The following is a 19,694-nucleotide window of genomic DNA, read 5'->3' as shown; positions in this document are numbered from 1 at the left end:
CCTTATGAAAGTTAGATCTGATAGGGTTGCGCGCAGGGAAGTAGGGTAGGGATATCTGAGCATCAAACTCGAGAGAAGGATCAATATTTTGTCCGGATGGGTAAAGTGGTTTCAGCACTGAGCTATCATAGCTAAAGGTGGCGGTTCAAATCTCACTGGTTGCAGAGGGATTTGTTATCTGGACTGGATGTCGGACACGTGAATGACTATGTAAGTCAAATCAGGATAATAATATCGGGGGAGCGCAATGCTGACCACATTGGTTACCACTATGTACTGTAGTGTACCGCAGGCAAAAAGAGGTAGAAAATAAATGTGTAAATAAGAGAATATCACACGTTATTGAATGCGTTCATTGATCAAACTGACTTCGGAAAAAGCGAACGAAATACCGCTGATGTCGCTAAGCCACAGCTTAATAACTACCAAGAATCTCCATATTTTTGGGCCGATATCTAATATGTGTTTAAAGAAAGGCTTCCACATGTAGTAATAGTAGCTTCCCTCGTGATCATTAGGTAAAACAAACGGTACAGAGACAATGAGATAAGTCCCAAAACAAAAGACCGGTCTGGACTAGCATCGAAAGTATTTATTCACTCCACCACGTAATCAACCGAGTCAGAAATTTCCCACTTCCTTTTTGGTCCCTTATAATTCTTGAAAGGCACTCAACATTCTTTTTCATGGTCAGTATACAACTCACTCTTCCAGTCAAAATTCAAATGCACTCGCTGCCATCAGCTGTCGTCCTCAAAAGAGTTTCTATGGGCGGTTGGCCTCCTAGATCGCTTTCGCTGACCCCCATGTTGAACTTAAAAGTTGGTAGCAAAAGCAAAAATTACATAAAATTTTCCCATCGTGAAAATAACAACAAAGCTTCAGCCAGAAACAAACGATAGCAGGTTGCACGCTCAATAGGCAGAATGTGCAAGCTTATGTGCATCAATTTACAATTTTATGGTGGGTACCTGTGGTCAAGTTTGAGGTAATTAAATGAAAGGTCGTGTTTTGGGTAAAATAAATTATTAAAATGAAATTTAAATTGGTGATTTAAAATTTTAATTTTTTCATATTAACGGATGTCGGGATGTGGATTACAAAATTGAAAGAAATGCACCGGAGAAGAGTCCTAAAACGTGAGAAAAATAAAGAAATGCTGCATTGTAGCGAATGCACTCTCTCGTCAGACTGTCACTGGACAATGCAAGTGAAATGTGGCTAATGTCACAGAGCCGCGGAAACTACACAACTACAAGGCAACATTATAGATACTGCGCTCGTTCTTGATTATTAAGTTGATTTGGAATAATTAAGTGCAACTGATATCCAACAAGCAACCTAAGATTCAAATCCCTCTGCTAGCAACAGGATTTCACCTTCCGGTTCGAAAGCTTGGCGCTGATATATGGCTTACTACATATGACTTAATCCAAAGGGCGGCTGAATTAACCCAAACACTTTGCTATAAAATCTAATCTGTAAATCAGTCGAGTGAATGTTCTTTTCAGAACAAAGTGGATCAGACATATACTTTTATGCAAGCTCTGAGGATAACAATTATAGCAAAATCATCCACATCCGCCAGAGAGCTGATAATTTATATACTACATTACTTCCGAACCAATTTTCCTTCTGGTTGGTATGAACTAATATTGAACTTTCCTGACTATTACGGCGATAGCCTGCTTGGAGTCATAATGAAAGATTATTATCTCCGAAGTTCCGTTCCTACGTAATTGGACCTTATCGGCCTAGAAGCAACAAAAGGGATAGCAAAATCCACTAATCTGGTAACCTTTAAATATTCCATGCTCTGCTCTCCAAATAACCTTGCCTTTCAGCTCATGGAAAAGTCCATCCGTCAAATATTTTTACCCGTCTTCGCTCCACACCTGATACAATCAAGATTCCAGCCATCAACTACATTAATGCAAATTCAGAAGCCACTTCACCAAGTATTAAAGCTGCCTATCCTTTTCAGTTGCTATGCTTGGAGCGAGAAGAAAAGGCTTTCAGGGCAGGCTAATATTTAGCAACAAAGAGCGGAGATTTTCAAGTAAATATTGAAGGATCCACATCCAGGTCCAGTGTTAACCCTATCACAAGGAAAAACGACGGCAACTTCGGCAAGCCTTCATCCTCTGTAATCCGTATTTATGTCCTCACTCGAATATTCAAAGCAACATTATCTGCGAGTATGCCGACTTAAGGAAGGACCTAGGAAAGATGTAAGGTAAACTTTCTTTATCCTCGCATATTTTCATGAGCAGACGTTTAAGGCAAGGATTGACGTCAATCCTTTAAATTTGTCTTTTTCTTTATTACCTTTGTGTCTGCAAGGCTAAATTGTTAAACAAATAAATGTGATTTCGTTTGGAAAGATTGCAAACTTTCAAAGAGTTTTCAAAGAATCAAATGGCACATGTTTAGCATGTGGAGGAGGTAATATGAGGAGCACAAAGATTTCAGTGGAAATTCGTTATTCGTTTTGTGTCCGGTAAATGGTTTGAACTTTCACGTGCAACAATTCAATTTACAAATAGCGGAGCCAATTACTACACGAGCTTATTCAAAAAAATTTAATTCGCCAAATAAAGATTGCTAGGACTCAATCGAGGAGAAGCTAATTCCTCTGCAAATTTCAGCAGCGTCTACATCTTAATATAACATTTAATTATGTCAAAGTTTCCAAATATTGAAAATTTAATTACAATGACATCCTTCGTTCGTCCTTTTGTCTTCATCTTCCTTATTGAGCAAAACCGTCGATAAATTCTGGGTTTTCTGTAGGTTTACCTCTACACGCTACCGTTGGTGTTTCCAAAATATCGTTACCGGGTCTTGTTACAATAACGACAGACGGACGGTTGGTTCTTCATTAGTATCGATGAGCAAAGAAATTGTGCTCTTCGATCGAATAACGGAGGAACTCGAAAGTCTTACACAAAACGAAAAGTTTGTGTTTTTGCTCGGTTTGTCGCAGAGCCTTGGTCTCTTTCGTCTCTACTTTTTTACGTCATCGTCTGAAGATAAAATATTGCTAGCAGGCGTTAGTCTTGAAACATAATCCCGTCATTATAGCCTAGAGCACGTTGGGGATAGCCTGGCAGTGTACCTTCACAAGTACTTAACTCGTGAGAAAAGGAAGCGCATAGGGAAGAAGACGAGGAGGAATCAGAAGAAGCCAAGCTGTGGAGCTCCTTTCTTTTGATGTAATTGTTCACTTGTTACTCTCTGTCACCAGGATGATATCTTGTTTCTTAGTCTTTAGAGACGACTTCTAATGAAAGCCTGATGGGTAGGAATGTCTTCATGAAATCTCTCCAGCTTGGCCGACGATGATGACGAAGATGTTGTAATTTATTTTTCTTTTCTTTCACTTTCAGGTTTTATGCTCGGTAATTTTCATTTGAGGAAGCATTGAGGAAAGCCTGGAGCCTAATAGGTAAGTTGATAAGTTTCACCTCCAGGGACAATGTAGCTATTAAAAGAACATTTAAATTCAATTGGGGCCAAAGAATGTGGTTGTTGTTGCAGAAAGGAGGAACAAAAAGTCCAATCTCACATCTTTTTGCTTTTTTCCTGGAGTCCTACTCTTCACATGTGTGGCCATTATTGACTTTAAATTGACTTTCATTTCTACTTGAGTGAATGAAAATGAAAAAAAGGACATTTACTTGAAAGCATTGGATAATCGTCCGTAAAAATCAGATCAAGTTGGGGTTTATATCAGAGAATTGTTCATTGAATTCAGAATGATGTAATCACTAAAACTTAAAGGTACCTATTGTTATCGAGGAGGAGTTAATGGAACCACATCGAACAAACAAAATTGCAAACTTTGTGATCAGATTTAAAACGTGGAGTTCAAGGGGGATCTCTATACAATCGAAGAGGAGGTCCTCACACTACTTCCCCAAAAACATAGTAATGCACTAATATTAATTTAATTTGAGAAGATATCGGTATAGAAGTTATTTTGGGGCCTCAATAGCACATAGCAGCAGTTAAAAATTTTGCTTAAAATTTTTAGTTGAATAGGCCCTGAGAATGGATCTGTTAAAGAAATGATTACTTCCTCGCCACCGCACTCCTCCCTTTTCCAACAAAACTAAGATCGCCTTCGGAAAGTATTAACCGAGGCCTTTTATTTGGCACCCTACACGACTATATTCGGTGAAAAAGCATTTCTCTCCATATTTTGCATATATAGGGACCCCCCTTTAAACTCAAGGTATAAAAGCATATGTAACTCATTGCATGTGTTGTCGCTCAGCTGGTGGCATCCAGCCAGGAGACAATAGCCGCCGAAGGCAGTGCCGCTGGTGCCAGCCGTCGAACAGCTATACTCGAACCAACAGCAGGAACTTCCGGGACCGGTTTTTGGAATGGAAACTGGACATACCAGCGAAAGTATTCATACCTAAAGCCGTCGGCCTCGCAGGTCCAGCAAAGAGAAATGGTCGATAACAATGTCGGGGCTGCTGGCAACCAACGAAGAAGCGGAATTCCCCTGAAATCCTGTTCAAAAACACACTCTGAAAGATATTACGAAGAATAAACAGGTCCATACAGTTGACAAGAGAAATGAAAAGGACCTCTTTAAATACCGGGCGAACTTTAAGAAATATAATAATGAACGCTTGAAAAAGTAGGAGAAAGCGAAACCTATAAACGCAGCCGGTCTCGGGATGAATTCCTTTCTGCTACTGGTTACCAGAAATCCACATCGATTAGGCTAACTCGTATTAAAAATCTCAGGATCCCCATGAACGTGATTCGGAAGGGGGAACTCCAGAAGAATAGGCAATATTTCCCACTTTGCATAACTGGAATTACAGATTGCGTCTCTGGACCAGAAATGAGACCAATGGTGTGAAGGGCTTGCAGACCATGCTGAGGGTAGCGCATATAAATCTGAATCTCTCTTTGTTTCCATTATTAATAAAAACTTATGAGTGAATTACAGAGACAGTACATCAAACATTTGCTTCTCCAGCTCAGAGAATTATGCCGTGGAAGAAAGTCTTTAATATTATCCTAGTAACAAACAATTGGTTACAGAACTAGATAGTATTTGGCTAGAAACCTTTCTCGAAACACAGCTGGATGCTTTGTAGCCTCAATATAGCTGAAAAGATGTCCGACTCTTTCGCACACCCCAGGGAGATCGACATCAATTAATCAAAACCAAATCCTCCGCTACTCCCAATGGTAACATTGGCACATCAGACGAATTAGAGTTAAAGATCGGTGCTCTGAAGAAAGTATTCGAAATCGGCTTTAGGGTCTCTTGCCCCGCGACATATCATAAAACGATACTCCCACTGTGGTGGAATGAAGCCTTGCCCAATCTCAGAAGATAACCCGGGACACACACTTCCGACATCTGCTATATACATAAATACCAGTAGCCATACAAGAAATGAAGCTCCAGCTCGACCACTAGGACTAAGAGGAAGTGGTCCAGACTGGAACATGGAATACATCGGCGATTCTATGAAACTACGTAAGAATCTGACCAAGGACCATAGTAACTCATCCTCTTCTAAAAGGTCGGAGCTTCTGGACGAAATCCTCTTCCCACCAGCGAGTCAGAGCTTCAGCAGTTCCAACTGTTTGAGACTATCGAATTTTTGTAAATATCCGCGCCCGTGCGCAAGAAAAAGCAAATCTCAATACGCCTACATCGAATACAAAGCCACCGAAACCGCTTTTCACGAGGTAATTAGCATGGTTGAGCGGTCGTTATAGTTTATTCAACATCGTGGCTACCAAAGCTAGCAAGCAAGGTTTTACCATAACAGGACTGAATGTGTGTCTTACATTATGGATATGCTAAGAGAGAGGATACAACCTCATCTTGGAGGAAGCCGTTTGACTAGAGCTATGTCATTTCTCTGGTGCTTTGGTTGACAATGATGGATGAAATTCTACAGATACTGGACCGGAACGGCGTGAAGATGATGGTTTATGGTGACGCTTTGGTATTAGGGGTGTTTTCCTCTCTAAGGAGGGCGTTTTGGGCAAGGAGTGCCTGTGGACTGTCAGACCCGGAATTGGCATAAATCCAAACAAAATGGGGCTGATGGTATTTGCCACCAGGTTACCTGAATTTCATCTCCCGCGTTTAAATGGGCAAACATAACATTTTCCTCCAATGTGAAATATCTGGGTGAGATCCTGAATCCGAAGTCATTGCCAACTAAAAACATAAGGGTTAAAAGGCCTCTATAGCCTTGCACCGCGTTAAGGCGGGGGGGGGGGGGGGGGAGGGGGCTCCGCTGTGCAGGTGAGACTGGCTAGTAGATTCCTCAGTGCACTCCTGCAAGTGAATTTAGACCCGATACAGATGTTCGACAGGAAAATTCTATGGCTATAGTAACATCCGAGACGAAGCATCTCCGGAAATCTGAGCATTCTCAGCGAACTACACCGCACGCAAGCCGAGCTTTAAGAGCGATTTTGCTGTAGGCTTTACATCTAGGGCAGCGAGGAAAACTGGCGAAGTAATGCGAGGTTATGACACATTATTCTTAGCCAATGGACCAAAAATGGTATGGGGAGTTGGAGCAGAAGTAATGTCAGATACGGACACAGCAGCCAAGTCGATGGTCTTCCAGGATACGCCAGTGTATTCTAAGCGGGGGTATTGGTGACACTGGGTGGAACGTAATGCAAGCCCGAAGCGTAATATGGTCATTCTAGTCAATAGCCCATAGAGGGAACCGGCAGGCGAAACTCCACTGTTAACAGTCTCTCGGTAGGCGCAGTTGGCATTCCACTGGAGACCGTGAAGATTCAAATCTACTCGCGCCACATGACACACATGGTTTAAAATGTGAAAGCTAGCCAGGTGCGCAAAATGAAGGGGAATTTGGCCCACCTATAACAGGATTCAATCGTGAAGTTTCAGCATACCAGCAATTCGTATTATTGAAGTTTCGAAGTGAAAGGAGAAACCATCAGGCAATTTCCCTGCAATTACCCAGCTCTAATTAGGCTACAGATACTAGATAAATAATTCTCTGGAAACCTCAGGGTAGGGTGGGACTATCTTTCATAAGTGTTACAGACTGGCTCAGAAGACCTGAAGCGCCTAATTCCTGTTTCGCTTAGGGCTCCTCGAAGCAACCACTGACACCCTAATATAACCATGTGTGATATTAAGGGAAAGCTCTCGACCAATACTTCCCGAAACAATTCTCAGATTTTAAGTAGAAAATAAGAAGCAAAAAAGAACAGATTCAAACTGACCCAAGGGTTATTCTCAACGGAATTATTTGAAGAAAATAATAAAGATGGCCCTATGTAGAATTTAGGCCTCACAATACACTTCATAATAGTCTATGTTCAAATGAAGTTAATAATAGTGTAGCATATTGTATATACTATTCATTCAGATTTTACTGGAAAATCCTCTTAAGTTTATCATTGGCTTGATGGATTTCGCAAGGGCTATAGTTCCATATACTTGCGCTTGCGTCATATTATTGGGATACTTAGTCCCTAGACAATAAAAAATAAGGATGTTTTGATCAGAAACCAAAACTGGCAGTCGATAGGTCACACATTGAGAAAGAGCGAGAACTCCATTGCGGATTAATTCATGCAATAGAACCCATTATTCCCGGATGGCGGCAAGTAGGCCGCTCTAGAGCTAAGTGACGCAAAACAATGGAAGAAAATTACCGGCTTGACAATGCCAAGGATCCGCAGCGGTGGCGCATATGTATGGTTGACGCACTATGCTTAACATATTGGCTTATGGCAACTAGGTACAGTTTCATCACAAGAGTGTGTGCTCTTCTTTCCTATAAACAACGGGAAATTAGGTCGAAGTGCCAAAAATCTGGCAAATTTTCCAAAAACTTTAAACGCCGACATATTCGTTAATATATAAAAGTGGTAAGAGCGAAGGTGACTTCACTAGCAGTGCAAGCAAGGAGTGGGTGGAATTACGAGATGTTTAATAAGTTGGGGCTTAGAACGTCGCAAAGGCTTGCTGGAAATGCGAATATCTTTAGAGGAATGTAATGTTAAAAAAATTACAATATGGAAAAATGGTGATATCTCGGGAATTATGCTGAATTGCGGGAAAAATAACCAAATTATGGCATCGTGAAATTACTGACCACTTATCTAGATTGGAAGAACTGCAACGAGATATTCAGGTTAGGGGTTTAAAAGTTAAAAAAAAGCACGTTTTACAAAATCGTGCATGCCGATACCTTCTTTATTAAAGAAATCAGAAATTCACAGCTTAGGAGAGAAAAAAAGCTGAAAGAGCTAAAACAATCGGCCTTGGAAAACACAGCAGGCGATTGACTTCGGAAAACATAGAATATCTTAGGAAGACGACAGAGGAAAACTATACAATTAAAATCGATTGTGTCGGCCTATCGTGGGCTGGTATTTATGCTACCCCTGCCCTCGTCCTTTCCTATAAGTGGTTTCTAAGACCGGCAAATTAATAATAGTTTAAAACTGTATGTTTGGCAGACTGAACTCGATGAGCTCTCTGGGCCGATCTAAACTATTATGGAATTTCGGAGATGACGAAAATTATCATTCAATTTGACTATCGTTGATCACGAGCGAAGTATGATCAGTGATCAAGTAAGTGATCTTCTCCTCAGGGTAGGACTTTCATGGAAGCTACTGGTTAAAATCCGGCAGGACTAGCTACGGTGCAAGGCAAGATAATACTTTCATACCTACACCCCAATCTTGGGGAATCATAAGACTGAGCGAAAAGATACCTTCCAGATCTCAGTGAATGCAAACAGTGTGCAAATCACGAAACAACCTTCAACAATCATGGCAGCATTTATGTATTTATATCCATATTCCGTCGATGATGATGGCCACGCATAAGGGAAATTTGCAGACCACTCAAATAATGCAGCTATCCACGTCATGACGCTGCCATTCTTACGCGAAATTTGTTTGCCTTTTATTCTTAAGGGGGTCATCCCGTGTGAAGGCCGTTTTGTTTGGCTTTCTTTAGAAACTTTTTTGTGAAGAATTGGATAAAGATACAAATACGAATTTTTCATAAATTTATTTATATCTTGAGCGTACATAGTAATTTTTCCACCCCGATCGCATAGTTGCTTATTGAAATACAGGGCAATTTATACACCCATCTCCAAAAAAAGGTGTTTTCCTGCTGTCACGCTAGATGACGCCGTAAACATCTTAAAGAAAAAAGTAAACGGCATTTTAACGTACAGACTTAACTACAGTCTGCAAACTAGGATTATTAAAAAATGTTAAAAGCTAAATTTTTGGTGGCGTGTTAAACTTTTTTTTGTGAATTTTGGTGTTTTTGCACTGCTTCTTCAATGAATAAAAAAAAAAACTACTGAACGAATCGTAATTATCCTAGTTTGTGGACCGTAGAAATATGTTCTGAATGGTTCCTGAAAATTTCAAAGAATTTCGTTGGATAGATTTTGGGCTATGGTGGCAGCCGATTTTCAACATGCAGTTTTGAGAAAAACGCATTTAAAAAGTAGAATGCGATTTTTAGCCATAAAACCTTAACTGACCATTAATCTGCAATACCTAGTCCATAAACCTTAGGTTTCTTGACGAAGCACATGTACTTCAATTCTTGTTCTTTTAGCGAAGTCATTCGAACGTCATTCGGATCGATAAATACGCGCTTTATTACGGCGATCGACATAAATCTGGCATGTGACTTATCACATGTTTAACAATATAATTTCCGAACGATCAAAAAATCACTTTGCCCATATATTTTACACTATATCGAGATATAATTGATGCCAAAAAAAAATTCGATTCCGCGAATACGACACACGGGATGACCCCCTTAAGTCTTCATCCCCCAGTGCTTTCGAATAGTTCTCAGCGGCTGTTGCATGGGAACATTAAGAACGGGGGCGATTCGTCAGAATAGTGGCGATAAAGACTTGAAGGTCTCGTCAAAGGAACTATGGCTCTATACGCAGCATGGCCACATGAAAGCCTGACAATTTCACCTCAACTTGGCATTGCACTTCAATAAGTAGAGAATCTGTAAATTTCACGATTTTGCCAGCCAGAAGCGTAAGATAAATGAGGAGAAAATGCAATTCTGTACTTTCGGGAGAAAATCAAAATACTTAGATTATTAAAGTAAGGTAAACACCTGAAAATGAAAAGCGGAAGCAGAGTAGTGAGCTACCACAACAATCAAATATTTCGGTGCTAAGTTTCGCGAACTCTTCAAGTTTAGTTCGCGTCTGCAGTTCGCTAATAGTAAAAGGTGGCGTAGTTGGTATGACCTAGTATCTTCTTCGCAAGAGAATAGTTCTTAGGGCTAAAATTAAACTGATTCCCTACAAGACCCTAGTAAGACCCATCATCAAAACCTCGTTGATCACCGGTTTCATGTCATGACTAAGCACGAAACACGAAAGTGTCAAGTTTTCATGCATTGCACCCATATGTCTTACAACTCAAAGACTAGAAAGCAACAAAAGTGAAACCACTTACATTTTCAATTTGATGAAAAAGTTCATCAAGAAAAACGAAGACCACCCAGATCCACTAATTTGGCACCTCTACCAACAGAATAGCACATCCCCTTGGTCAAGGTGCTGCCAAATATTGAGTAATAATCTAAAATCCTCCATCCATGATTTCTATGTAACTCCTGGCCTGGGTGAGAGGGTAAAAACAAGTTGTTATAATGTGTGATTGTTTAAAGTAGTACCGGGTATTTTAAGTTGGGCTGCTTTCTCCGAGGGATATGAGGCCTTCAATGGACCATGACATTTTTTCATAAATACCACGACTACACTAATCATATCTACCTCTCATCGAGTCATCTACCTTGGCCAAATGGCTTTGAATATTGGAACAAAGCCGGACTGAAGATAAACAGCAGCAAAACTAAGATTCTCAGTCTGACATCGCACTTTTCCTACTTATATGCATTAATGCGCAGAGCATTAAAGGCATTGATCAATTTATATATGAGGAAAAGTCGTTTCTACCGACGGTGACATGGTAGTTAGCATCATTCGACGCAATAACACCGCTAGATGTGCTTTCGCTCCTTTGTCTGAAATCTGTAAATGCAGACTGTTCTGTGCTGTTGTTCTTTCCGTGTTGTAATATGGGAGTAGGGCATGGAAAGTGACCGCCGTTGTTACAAAACAGCTCCAAACCTTCGTGAATACTTGCTTACGATGTGGTGTAATCTCGAGCGAAAAACTTTATCGGCGCACAGGCTGTGGACGTGTTGAACGGAAGGCGGAAGTGGCAGTGTATAAGTCGCACATTAAGGACGGGCCACAACTCGACTGTTGGCTAGAGCATTCACTTGAATTCCAGAAGGGCCGACGAGTGGCTCAACCCATGACTGCATGGTGCAGAACTGCGGAAGAGGGGTGTAATAGTCTCCGAAAATCCTCGATGCAACTAAATCGCATTTCAGCAAACTGTGGACGCGAAGCCGTAGTTGCTGTGTTATGCCCCTTCAAGGGGCGAATAGCAACCATAGAAGTCATTTACCTATAATAGTTAGAATTATCATATAATTGGTTGTTCCCCCAAATAAAGCGGACCAGACAGTTGAACATTTTCTGCTAAATTCAAGACTAATCTTCATATAGTAAGTGGGAGAAAATAATATAAAATTTGTAGAATTTGGGACCCAAAAGATGAATCCATTTTGTGATAGCCCCAATTTGTAGAGTATTCGTTTGTCAAACAATGGCTATCACATAATTTCTCTGCTTGGATATTTCATTTAAGGGACTTGTTGAAAGTCTCACTTATTGTGCCTTGCCGCTCAAGTCAACGAGGTTCTTACCTAATATTCGTAATAAAAAGTGTGCAGATAAATTGTCAGTTTAACATATTTGGTTCATACACATGCTAACGCATCGTCTTTATGACAAATTCCCAACAAGTGTCCTACTTCAAGCATAAACCTCTGCTACTATCAGAACTTAGCGGTTGAAATTAATCAATAAAGTCGACTCTTTTTTTCAAAACATTCCTGCGTAAATACCGGTAACGCCTAGCTGATTTACACCGAACAAATAAAAGTCTCTGAAAAGATATCTAAAGTGATAATCTCACCTTCTATGGTTATTCCACACGTTGAACACAATAAGGGCCATTGCAACCATAATACCACAACTCGAAATGGTACTCATGCATACGAATAGGGACAATGATACTGTTCTGAGGACACGTCGCACTATCGTTCGATCTTGTGGAACCTGCAAAATAGAAAATAAAAAAAATTACTATGGGATCAATGGCACCGTGTTTTTGCTATTTCCAAGCAATTTTGTAGTAGGAAATGTACAGCTTTCTGCCTGTTAAACTATTTTCACACTTTATGATGATGGGTTAGAAAAATATGGTTGACAAGTGTGCAGAATATATCACCTTTCATTTCCTTGTTATTGTATCTTTTTAACTGAGCGGAATGAAAATCTTACTGCAACTTTTATAAATCATTATAAATTCCTTCGTAAAAACTTTGTAATAACATTTCATGCTGCAAAGGGTTATCTAGTGAATAATAGGACGTTAATAATAGGCAAGAATAAATAGTACCAGGCAGACTTTTGTTTTATTTATGGCATTCGCACCCACTAAAAACCACCCTAGATTTCCTCAACACCACCCCACGAGACCACCACTTATGTATTACTTCGCAGGACTGGTTTGCCTTTAAGCACTCGTGTTGCTTTTATTTTGCTTCTTTCTTCTTCCGTCAGCAGCTCCTGCTATATTATTACGATTCTAGAGGAAAGCGTAAGCCAGTTCTCCTTCGACCTCAGCATCTCCGCAAATATATCCTTCGACCTCACGGTCACACCCAACGTTTGGATCACATTGTTACTCTCCATTGCGAATCTTGGGCAGTCAATGTCACATGCCATTCATTTAGGACAATTCCGTGAATCGTACAATCCAATAATGCCCGTAGCAACTACCGTGTTCCTAAAGGAACTGAATAAAGTTATAGTTGGTCTCGCCATGTTAGTAATGATCGTGTGCATCCAGCGACCTTCCGTACGTTCAATTTGCGTTGCTAGAGATCATTCGACACTGACCGTACCGCATCCTTGCATACTGTGGTTATAAAAGTGCTTCAAACCCTCAAAGCTATCAGCTAGTAAACCGAAATCACCTGCTTGCTTCTTTGAGAGCTTGTAAGCGCCTTTACCCGCATAGGTAACGCATAGCAGAATGGATCGCATCACTATGGCAAGAAGAAACCTCCGACAGTTTTTCGGCCCGCTAATATTCGGAAACATTTTTGCAAGCATCGCGTGGTACCTTTTGACATGCATAGTCTAGATGTTCCCTGAAGCTGAGTTTGCCATCACTCCTCACCCCCAAGTATGTGATAGCCGAGTTTGAGACTACCGAATATCCACCGACTTTCACTTTTACAGTGTTCTTCGTTCTACGGTTCTTTATAAGACTGCTTCCGTTTTCTCGTCCGCCAAGGTCAGCCTGAATGTTTCTATCAAGGACTTTACCGTTTTCACTATTTCCATCGCATAGACATCTACATCTTCTGGATGTTGTGCTGTAAAAACTACCGTCAGGTCAACCGCAAAACCGACAATGGTAGTCTCTTCCGAGATAGGAAGAGCAAGCATCCTTACATGATGTTTCGTAGCAGTGGTACCTCGGTGTGACGATGTACTTTTTGGAGCCTTTATTCTTCCCGTACCAAAGAGTCCGCTCTGAAAATCAATTTTCAACCACACTCGCTAACTATCCGTGAATACAAATGTCAGTCAATGCCCCTTTAATTCGATTCCAATTAGCGGAGTTGAATGCGTTTTTGACATCCAGTTCTACTCCGGCGCACCGACTAACCATTGTTGCTTTCGATGATGGATAGCAATCTGCTGTAGATGGCATTCTCCGTAATCTTACCATTTACTACTAGGTAAGTTTAAGCTCCATTGAAATATCATAAATTTAGTTTACTTTTAAATATACCTACAGCTCATACCTTTCACTGGCTTCTGATTTAGGTTTAGTGAGTGGCCTACTTTAAATTTTTTAACAACAGTACAATTCCCTTCAAACTTCCCAATATTAGTTGCTATATTGTCCTTTACGCTTTTGTATGTTAAGGTAAAGTTAAGTGGACTTTTCTGGTCAAATTAAAAAATATAGTATTATACTATTATTATTTAATTTGAATGGAGGTTAGCAGGAGGTGTATTTTAAGACCTCGATTTCATATGTGTAGGTGCACCATCATTTCAAATTTTCTGATTGGGTAGTTTCTAAAAATAAATCTTGCCTCAGTTTAAGTTCGTACTTTTTGACCTCGTACCCCCCACCTTTCAACAAACAAGAGTCCTGCTTTGTAAAGTACTAATCAAGACTTCATTGGACATCCTATGTTTGATTGTGTGGTGACCCTCCCTTAAACTCGACAACTCCATATAAAACAAAGCCTTAAACTGTGTGTCTTGTATTTCATAGTCTCCATACGTTCAAAAAATGTTATTTCGACAGATGTAGCCGGCATAAGGGCAACTCCTGTCGAAATCTTGACATTTGGCCATAGGATTTGTGAAGTCTAGTAGGTTGTTTGTAGTACGAACTCGTAGAAACCTGTTTCCATACACAGGTTGGAAAATGAACCGAGGATTTTGTTGAGAATCAGGCAGAGGGGGAGAGAAATGTATTAATTAGCTTTTAACAGAAAGAGGTTAGAAAGACATATGAGACCGAATCCAACACTTCCGCCGAGGAAAAGGTAAGGAGGGGTACTTCATAAAATATAGGAAGATGGCCAAGAGAAGAAAAATTAGAAGGAAGCTACACAGCAAAGAAAAGCAATAGTAAATCACACGGTAATTACAAGGAACCAGCGGAACAGCCTGCGCATTTGACGAAAGCACTACTGAGCTGGGCGGCTCTGCTGAAGGTTGCAGGGTTTTGCAGTGGAGAAAAAAAATGTGGCTCCTAGAGGACTAATATGTCAGCCTTGACTTTCAGACGGCTTCAGACGAAATTTTTTTATGAATTTCAATGGAGGACAAGAATATGTCAGAGCGCAGGGACTTGAGAGAAGAAGGGGATAAGAAAGAAGGTTAAATTTAATTATGCAAGAGGAATCGGGTTTGCATATTAAAGGAGTGAAGATGAAATCCCTGTGGTCAGACCTGCGTATAGACTTTCGAAATTGGCCTTTTAACAACATGCGAGACGAGTGAGTGTTCAAGTGTAAGATTATAGGTACCAGGAGCGACATAGGAAAGACTATCTGGAGAAGAGGAAAAGCAACGCAATAGCAGATGGTTAAAAGACAAAATCCTGAATTTCATCTAATTGATTTCTGTTGATGTTGAGCTGAAGAGCAGCACAGATGCTCGCGAAGAGATAAAAGGAATAGAAGAGTGGCACCAGTTATGAGGAAGGAAACCTAAGATCGTTACACCAGATGAGCATAGGGAAGTCAAAGTAATCACAAAAAATTAAAGGGATAGAAGAAAAAACTGCAATCAGGACTTACAATAATCTATCAAGAAAATATTCGGGGGCCAGGTCCAATTATTGTTCAGATTAAGGTTGCATTATTCGGAAAGTCCTCGTACGACCTTCACCCGGGTCGCCGCTGGAAATCGTCTTCAAATAGCCCAAAATTGTGCAGAGCCGCGTTGGTAGTTGGTTCCACCAACCGATGAGGATCTATTTGTCTGCTCGTCAAAGGGAATTGGCAGGACGAACCGAAGTAACAGCCTAGGGTTCGTCCTTCCCTGCATTCGAAAAGGCGCTAATCGGATCCCAAGCCAAGGTGGGAGAGCATACGCTTTAGGGGAACTTGATCTACTGGCAGATCCTGAATACCTGACAAGAGGAGGCGCAAAGGGAAAATTCCCCAGGAGTTTTGGCTGGAGCTCGGAATAAAAATTTCAATGAAAAAAAGCGACAACAGATAGGCCCACATAATTTTCACCCCAGACTTGAATGATTTCCACCCGGGTCCAATTTTTCGCATGATTTTCACCCCAGGCTCGGATTTTCTCTCTACGGCCCTGTTTGGGTATCTGCAATTTCAAATTAGATCCTTACCCTTTTCTGAATTACTCGTGGAATGGAGACATGGATTCCAATTAAAAACCTAACAAGTTGACGATAGAAGAAGTAGAACTGATGAAACCAGACGGATAATCAAAGAACGAGGTGCTGACATTCAGCCAGGAGACAGTACCTGTCATAGGCAGTACAATCGGTTCCAGTTGTGGCAAAGACCTCTAGGATTGAGGCGGCAGATGGATTGGTGGTTTCCAGCCGGTTGTTGAACCATGTAGCAAGTACCTGTCACGGTATTTCTTCCTCCAAAACGGTCGACGTCAAGGGCACTATAGGGAATAAGGGGCGACAAGAATGTCCGCTATCCAAGGCCAGCAAAGAAGCGACAAGACGCAGAATATATTGCAGAAGGCCATCTGCAATATATTCTGCGCAAGATTCGCAAGCGAACTACAAACTACTAAACTGGAGTCACGAACGTAAAGGTGAAATTGTTTCTTTCAGCGTACCCGACCGGCGACCTGAATCCACTCGCTCAGTCTCACCAGAATGATCGCAGTGAGCAAGGCCAACCTGTTAATAGGCTGCGGCTCTGCGAGGCATCCTTTTTGGGTCTACTCAGAAATCAACGAAAGGAATGAATTTTTGTTTGACTTTATCATTAACACAAACTTATCGGTATGTAACAGGAGCAATATAGCAATGTTTTATTTCCACAACTGTTGAGAAGAGGTCTCTCTCCGTATTAAGTGACACTGGGAAGGACAATGGCAATTTGGAGAGTGCCTGGCCCAAGATCCTTCTTAGATCACAGTTAAAAACTTTTCAATCTAAATATCGTTTAAGAGGTCACTGGGCTATTGTCAGGACATTGAAACCACCAGCGAGTCTGCGAAAATCATAAGATCCCGGCCAAGAAAAGAGGAATTTATCGTATCCTATGCTAACTTAATAATTCCGAAGGCTTTTAGACGACATCTTCTCGTGAGACCCTGAAGCTGTCGGTTTTTCCGCCCGGGAGGAGAATTGTAAATGAGAACTTCATTGGAGGATATTTAGTAACAGTCATGTGAGATTATTGAATTGGTCACTACGGAGGATGAAAGCAGGTAGGCGCAGCCACGAGTCCAGCAAGGATATTCGACCAATCAACGTTAGCTATTTCGTGTTGAAGATCCTGTAGCGCATCCTCAAGGATGATTATGGAGAGTTCGCGCTCTTCTAAATCTCAGCACGCCTACCTCAATGGCAAATCCACAGAAGCTGCTCTTCATGAGGTAATTAGCACAATAGTGCGGTTGCTGCAGATGCATTCAGCGATGTTAGCAACAAACCAATCAAGAAAGCTCTAACTAGAATGGTATCGTGGAGCTGTCTTACGCATTGGATAGTATTCATGGTAAGAACAAGGATAATCCAATCTAATCTGGAAGATTGACAGTTGGTTCTCCGGTTAACAGTAATGAATGGAATTATATGTATATCGCACAGCGGTAAGGTGCAAATGGTTACGTATACCGACGAGTTGGTGATATTATGAGTGAAATCAAGGAGGGTGCGTTATGAAAGGTGTGCGTGTGGGTTGATATGGACTTGGCATAAACCTAACCAAAATGGAATTAATGCTACTTGTCACCAAGCCTAGGGTACCCAAATTTCGATTCTTTCGGCTAAATGGACAAAGATTAGTCCTTTCCTCCAATCTGAATTGTCTGGGTATAATCCCAGGTCATACGTTAAAGACTGAACACAGGACTGAGAGCTAAGAAGGTCTTTCTAACCATCAACGCCTGAAAGAGGACCTTTGGAAGAAAATGGGGTCTTCGAGGTTGGTCCTCTGGATGTAAAGAGCCGTGGTTCACCCCATCATAGCTTACAGTTCTAATGAATAGTGTCAGGCGTTGAACACGAAATACAATAGAACCAATTGTAATAAGATCCAAAGAACCGCCTGCGTAGGCCCCACTCTAGCTTTGCAGTCTTGCTTGACGAATGCTGCCAATGTCCTATCACAATACGTGAGTCCAGATGCTGGACACTAAGGCCTTATAACCACAGAAACATCTTGAGTCAAGAACTCGGGAACTCTGGGCATTCGCAAGGGATTACACCACACATAAGCTTCAAAAGAAATTTTGCTGTGCGGTTTCCAACTAGGATTATGACACAGTGTTGTCCATCGACGGATCAAAGTTAACCTGTGGAGTTGTGGATTTCTAGGATCCCCACAGTGTAGCCGAGTCGTAAGGTTTAAGGATTCTTGAGTGCAGTCCAAACTGGCGATACTGGATGCCTATCGCTGGCTGGGGCATGATCCGAGTTTGGTGACATAGCTATTCTGACCGACAACCAAACAATCATTAAGGCCTTGTGCTCTACCCTTATGGCGACATCCTCCAAGTTGGTGCAGGGATGCGCTGAAAGTCATAATCCTCTGAGTTTCCGGAGATAGCAACACGAGGCCAGACACGACATACCCTGAAAATAACATTGTCGAAGTTACGAAGAGGACAGAAAACCATTAAGCAGTTTGTTCGCTACTTTGCTTGACATTTCCTCGACCATTCCTCGGGGGAAATTCTATCGTTCGGGAATGCAGGGTGGGAGAACCGCTATCTTTCATAAGTGCTACGGGCTAGCTCTGAAAACAGTCAAAGTATTAGTAGTTTTGTCGCATGAAAACGATGCACCACGGCATTGGGCAGCCACTGATATCTAGCTACCCCAAAGGTAAGAGAGGTAAGATAGGGAGACTATCCACATTGTTAGTAGTAGTATGTTCCTTTAATAATAAAAATTATTGGCAACAATCCAATTGGACCAGGGCCTTGAAGTATGTTAGAGCGCTCATTCAAAACCGTAGCATTACACTACAGAACACTGTAGGTGACAATGTGATCAGCAATGCGCTCACCCGAGGCTATTACTCTGATTAGACTCAGGTACTCATTCACAGCTCAGTCGACTGGTATCCGAGATCCGAGTTTGTTCCTTTGGAAAAGTTTAATGTGGCGAAAGGGCAAGTTGACCGACTTCGTCTAGGTCGCTGGGTTTTACGTCGGCTTGAAAGAAACCCTTTCGCAATTGACGTGCTTCCATTGTTTGATTCTGATGACGCCAAGATTATCATCAACGTGCTTCAATATAAGGAGTAATTTGGGCGGTGAAGTCACACATTAAGGAAGGACAGCAACTCCATTGCTGGTTACAATATGCCGTGGCAACTAGTGGCCGAAGATGGTCGGCGAGTGGACAGCTCCAGGAACAATTGGTGCAGGGCAACGTAGGATGATTGCCGGCTCTTCCTGGAGTCCTGGGTGGAAATTATTCAACAACGACTGTTTTACTGTTCAGCCATAGTCCACTAAGTTCAAAAAACATTTTTGCTCAATGTTCCTGGATCCTGGAACAAAAGTTCCTAAAATATTCCGCTATCTATCAAAAAATCAAATGTATGTATATACGAGTAATATGTGTTCACAGTAAGTAATTTCGTTGCATAATGGGAAGCATTCCTTTCTCCATTCCATTCTCTTGAAGTCCCTCAAGTACTTTCCATTTCTGTGGCATTTGCTGTTCTGCAGTTGCGAAACCTTTTCTCATTTCTCGCCTTTCTCTCGGCGTAGTAGACAGGCCGTGGAAAT

At 41.3% G+C, this 19,694-nt stretch overlaps 1 protein-coding gene across 5 annotated transcripts in view; it reads right to left on the bottom strand.

Annotated features, from left to right (window-relative positions):
* The window catches only part of LOC119651982 (gamma-aminobutyric acid type B receptor subunit 1), a 768,875-nt gene that overhangs the window by 116,997 nt on the left and 632,184 nt on the right, over positions 1-19,694 (bottom strand). For all 5 annotated transcript variants that reach the window (XM_038055893.1, XM_038055894.1, XM_038055896.1 and 2 more), the window contains exon 9: positions 12,106-12,248. In XM_038055893.1, the coding sequence (XP_037911821.1) occupies positions 12,106-12,248 (143 nt within the window). The remainder of the gene's footprint in view (positions 1-12,105; positions 12,249-19,694) is intronic.

Source organism: Hermetia illucens, chromosome 3 (assembly GCF_905115235.1).
Source record: "Hermetia illucens chromosome 3, iHerIll2.2.curated.20191125, whole genome shotgun sequence".
Classification (NCBI taxonomy): Eukaryota; Metazoa; Arthropoda; class Insecta; order Diptera; family Stratiomyidae; genus Hermetia; species Hermetia illucens.
The sequence above is the reverse complement of the archived record's forward strand: the minus strand, read 5'-3'. Positions and strand labels throughout refer to the sequence as shown.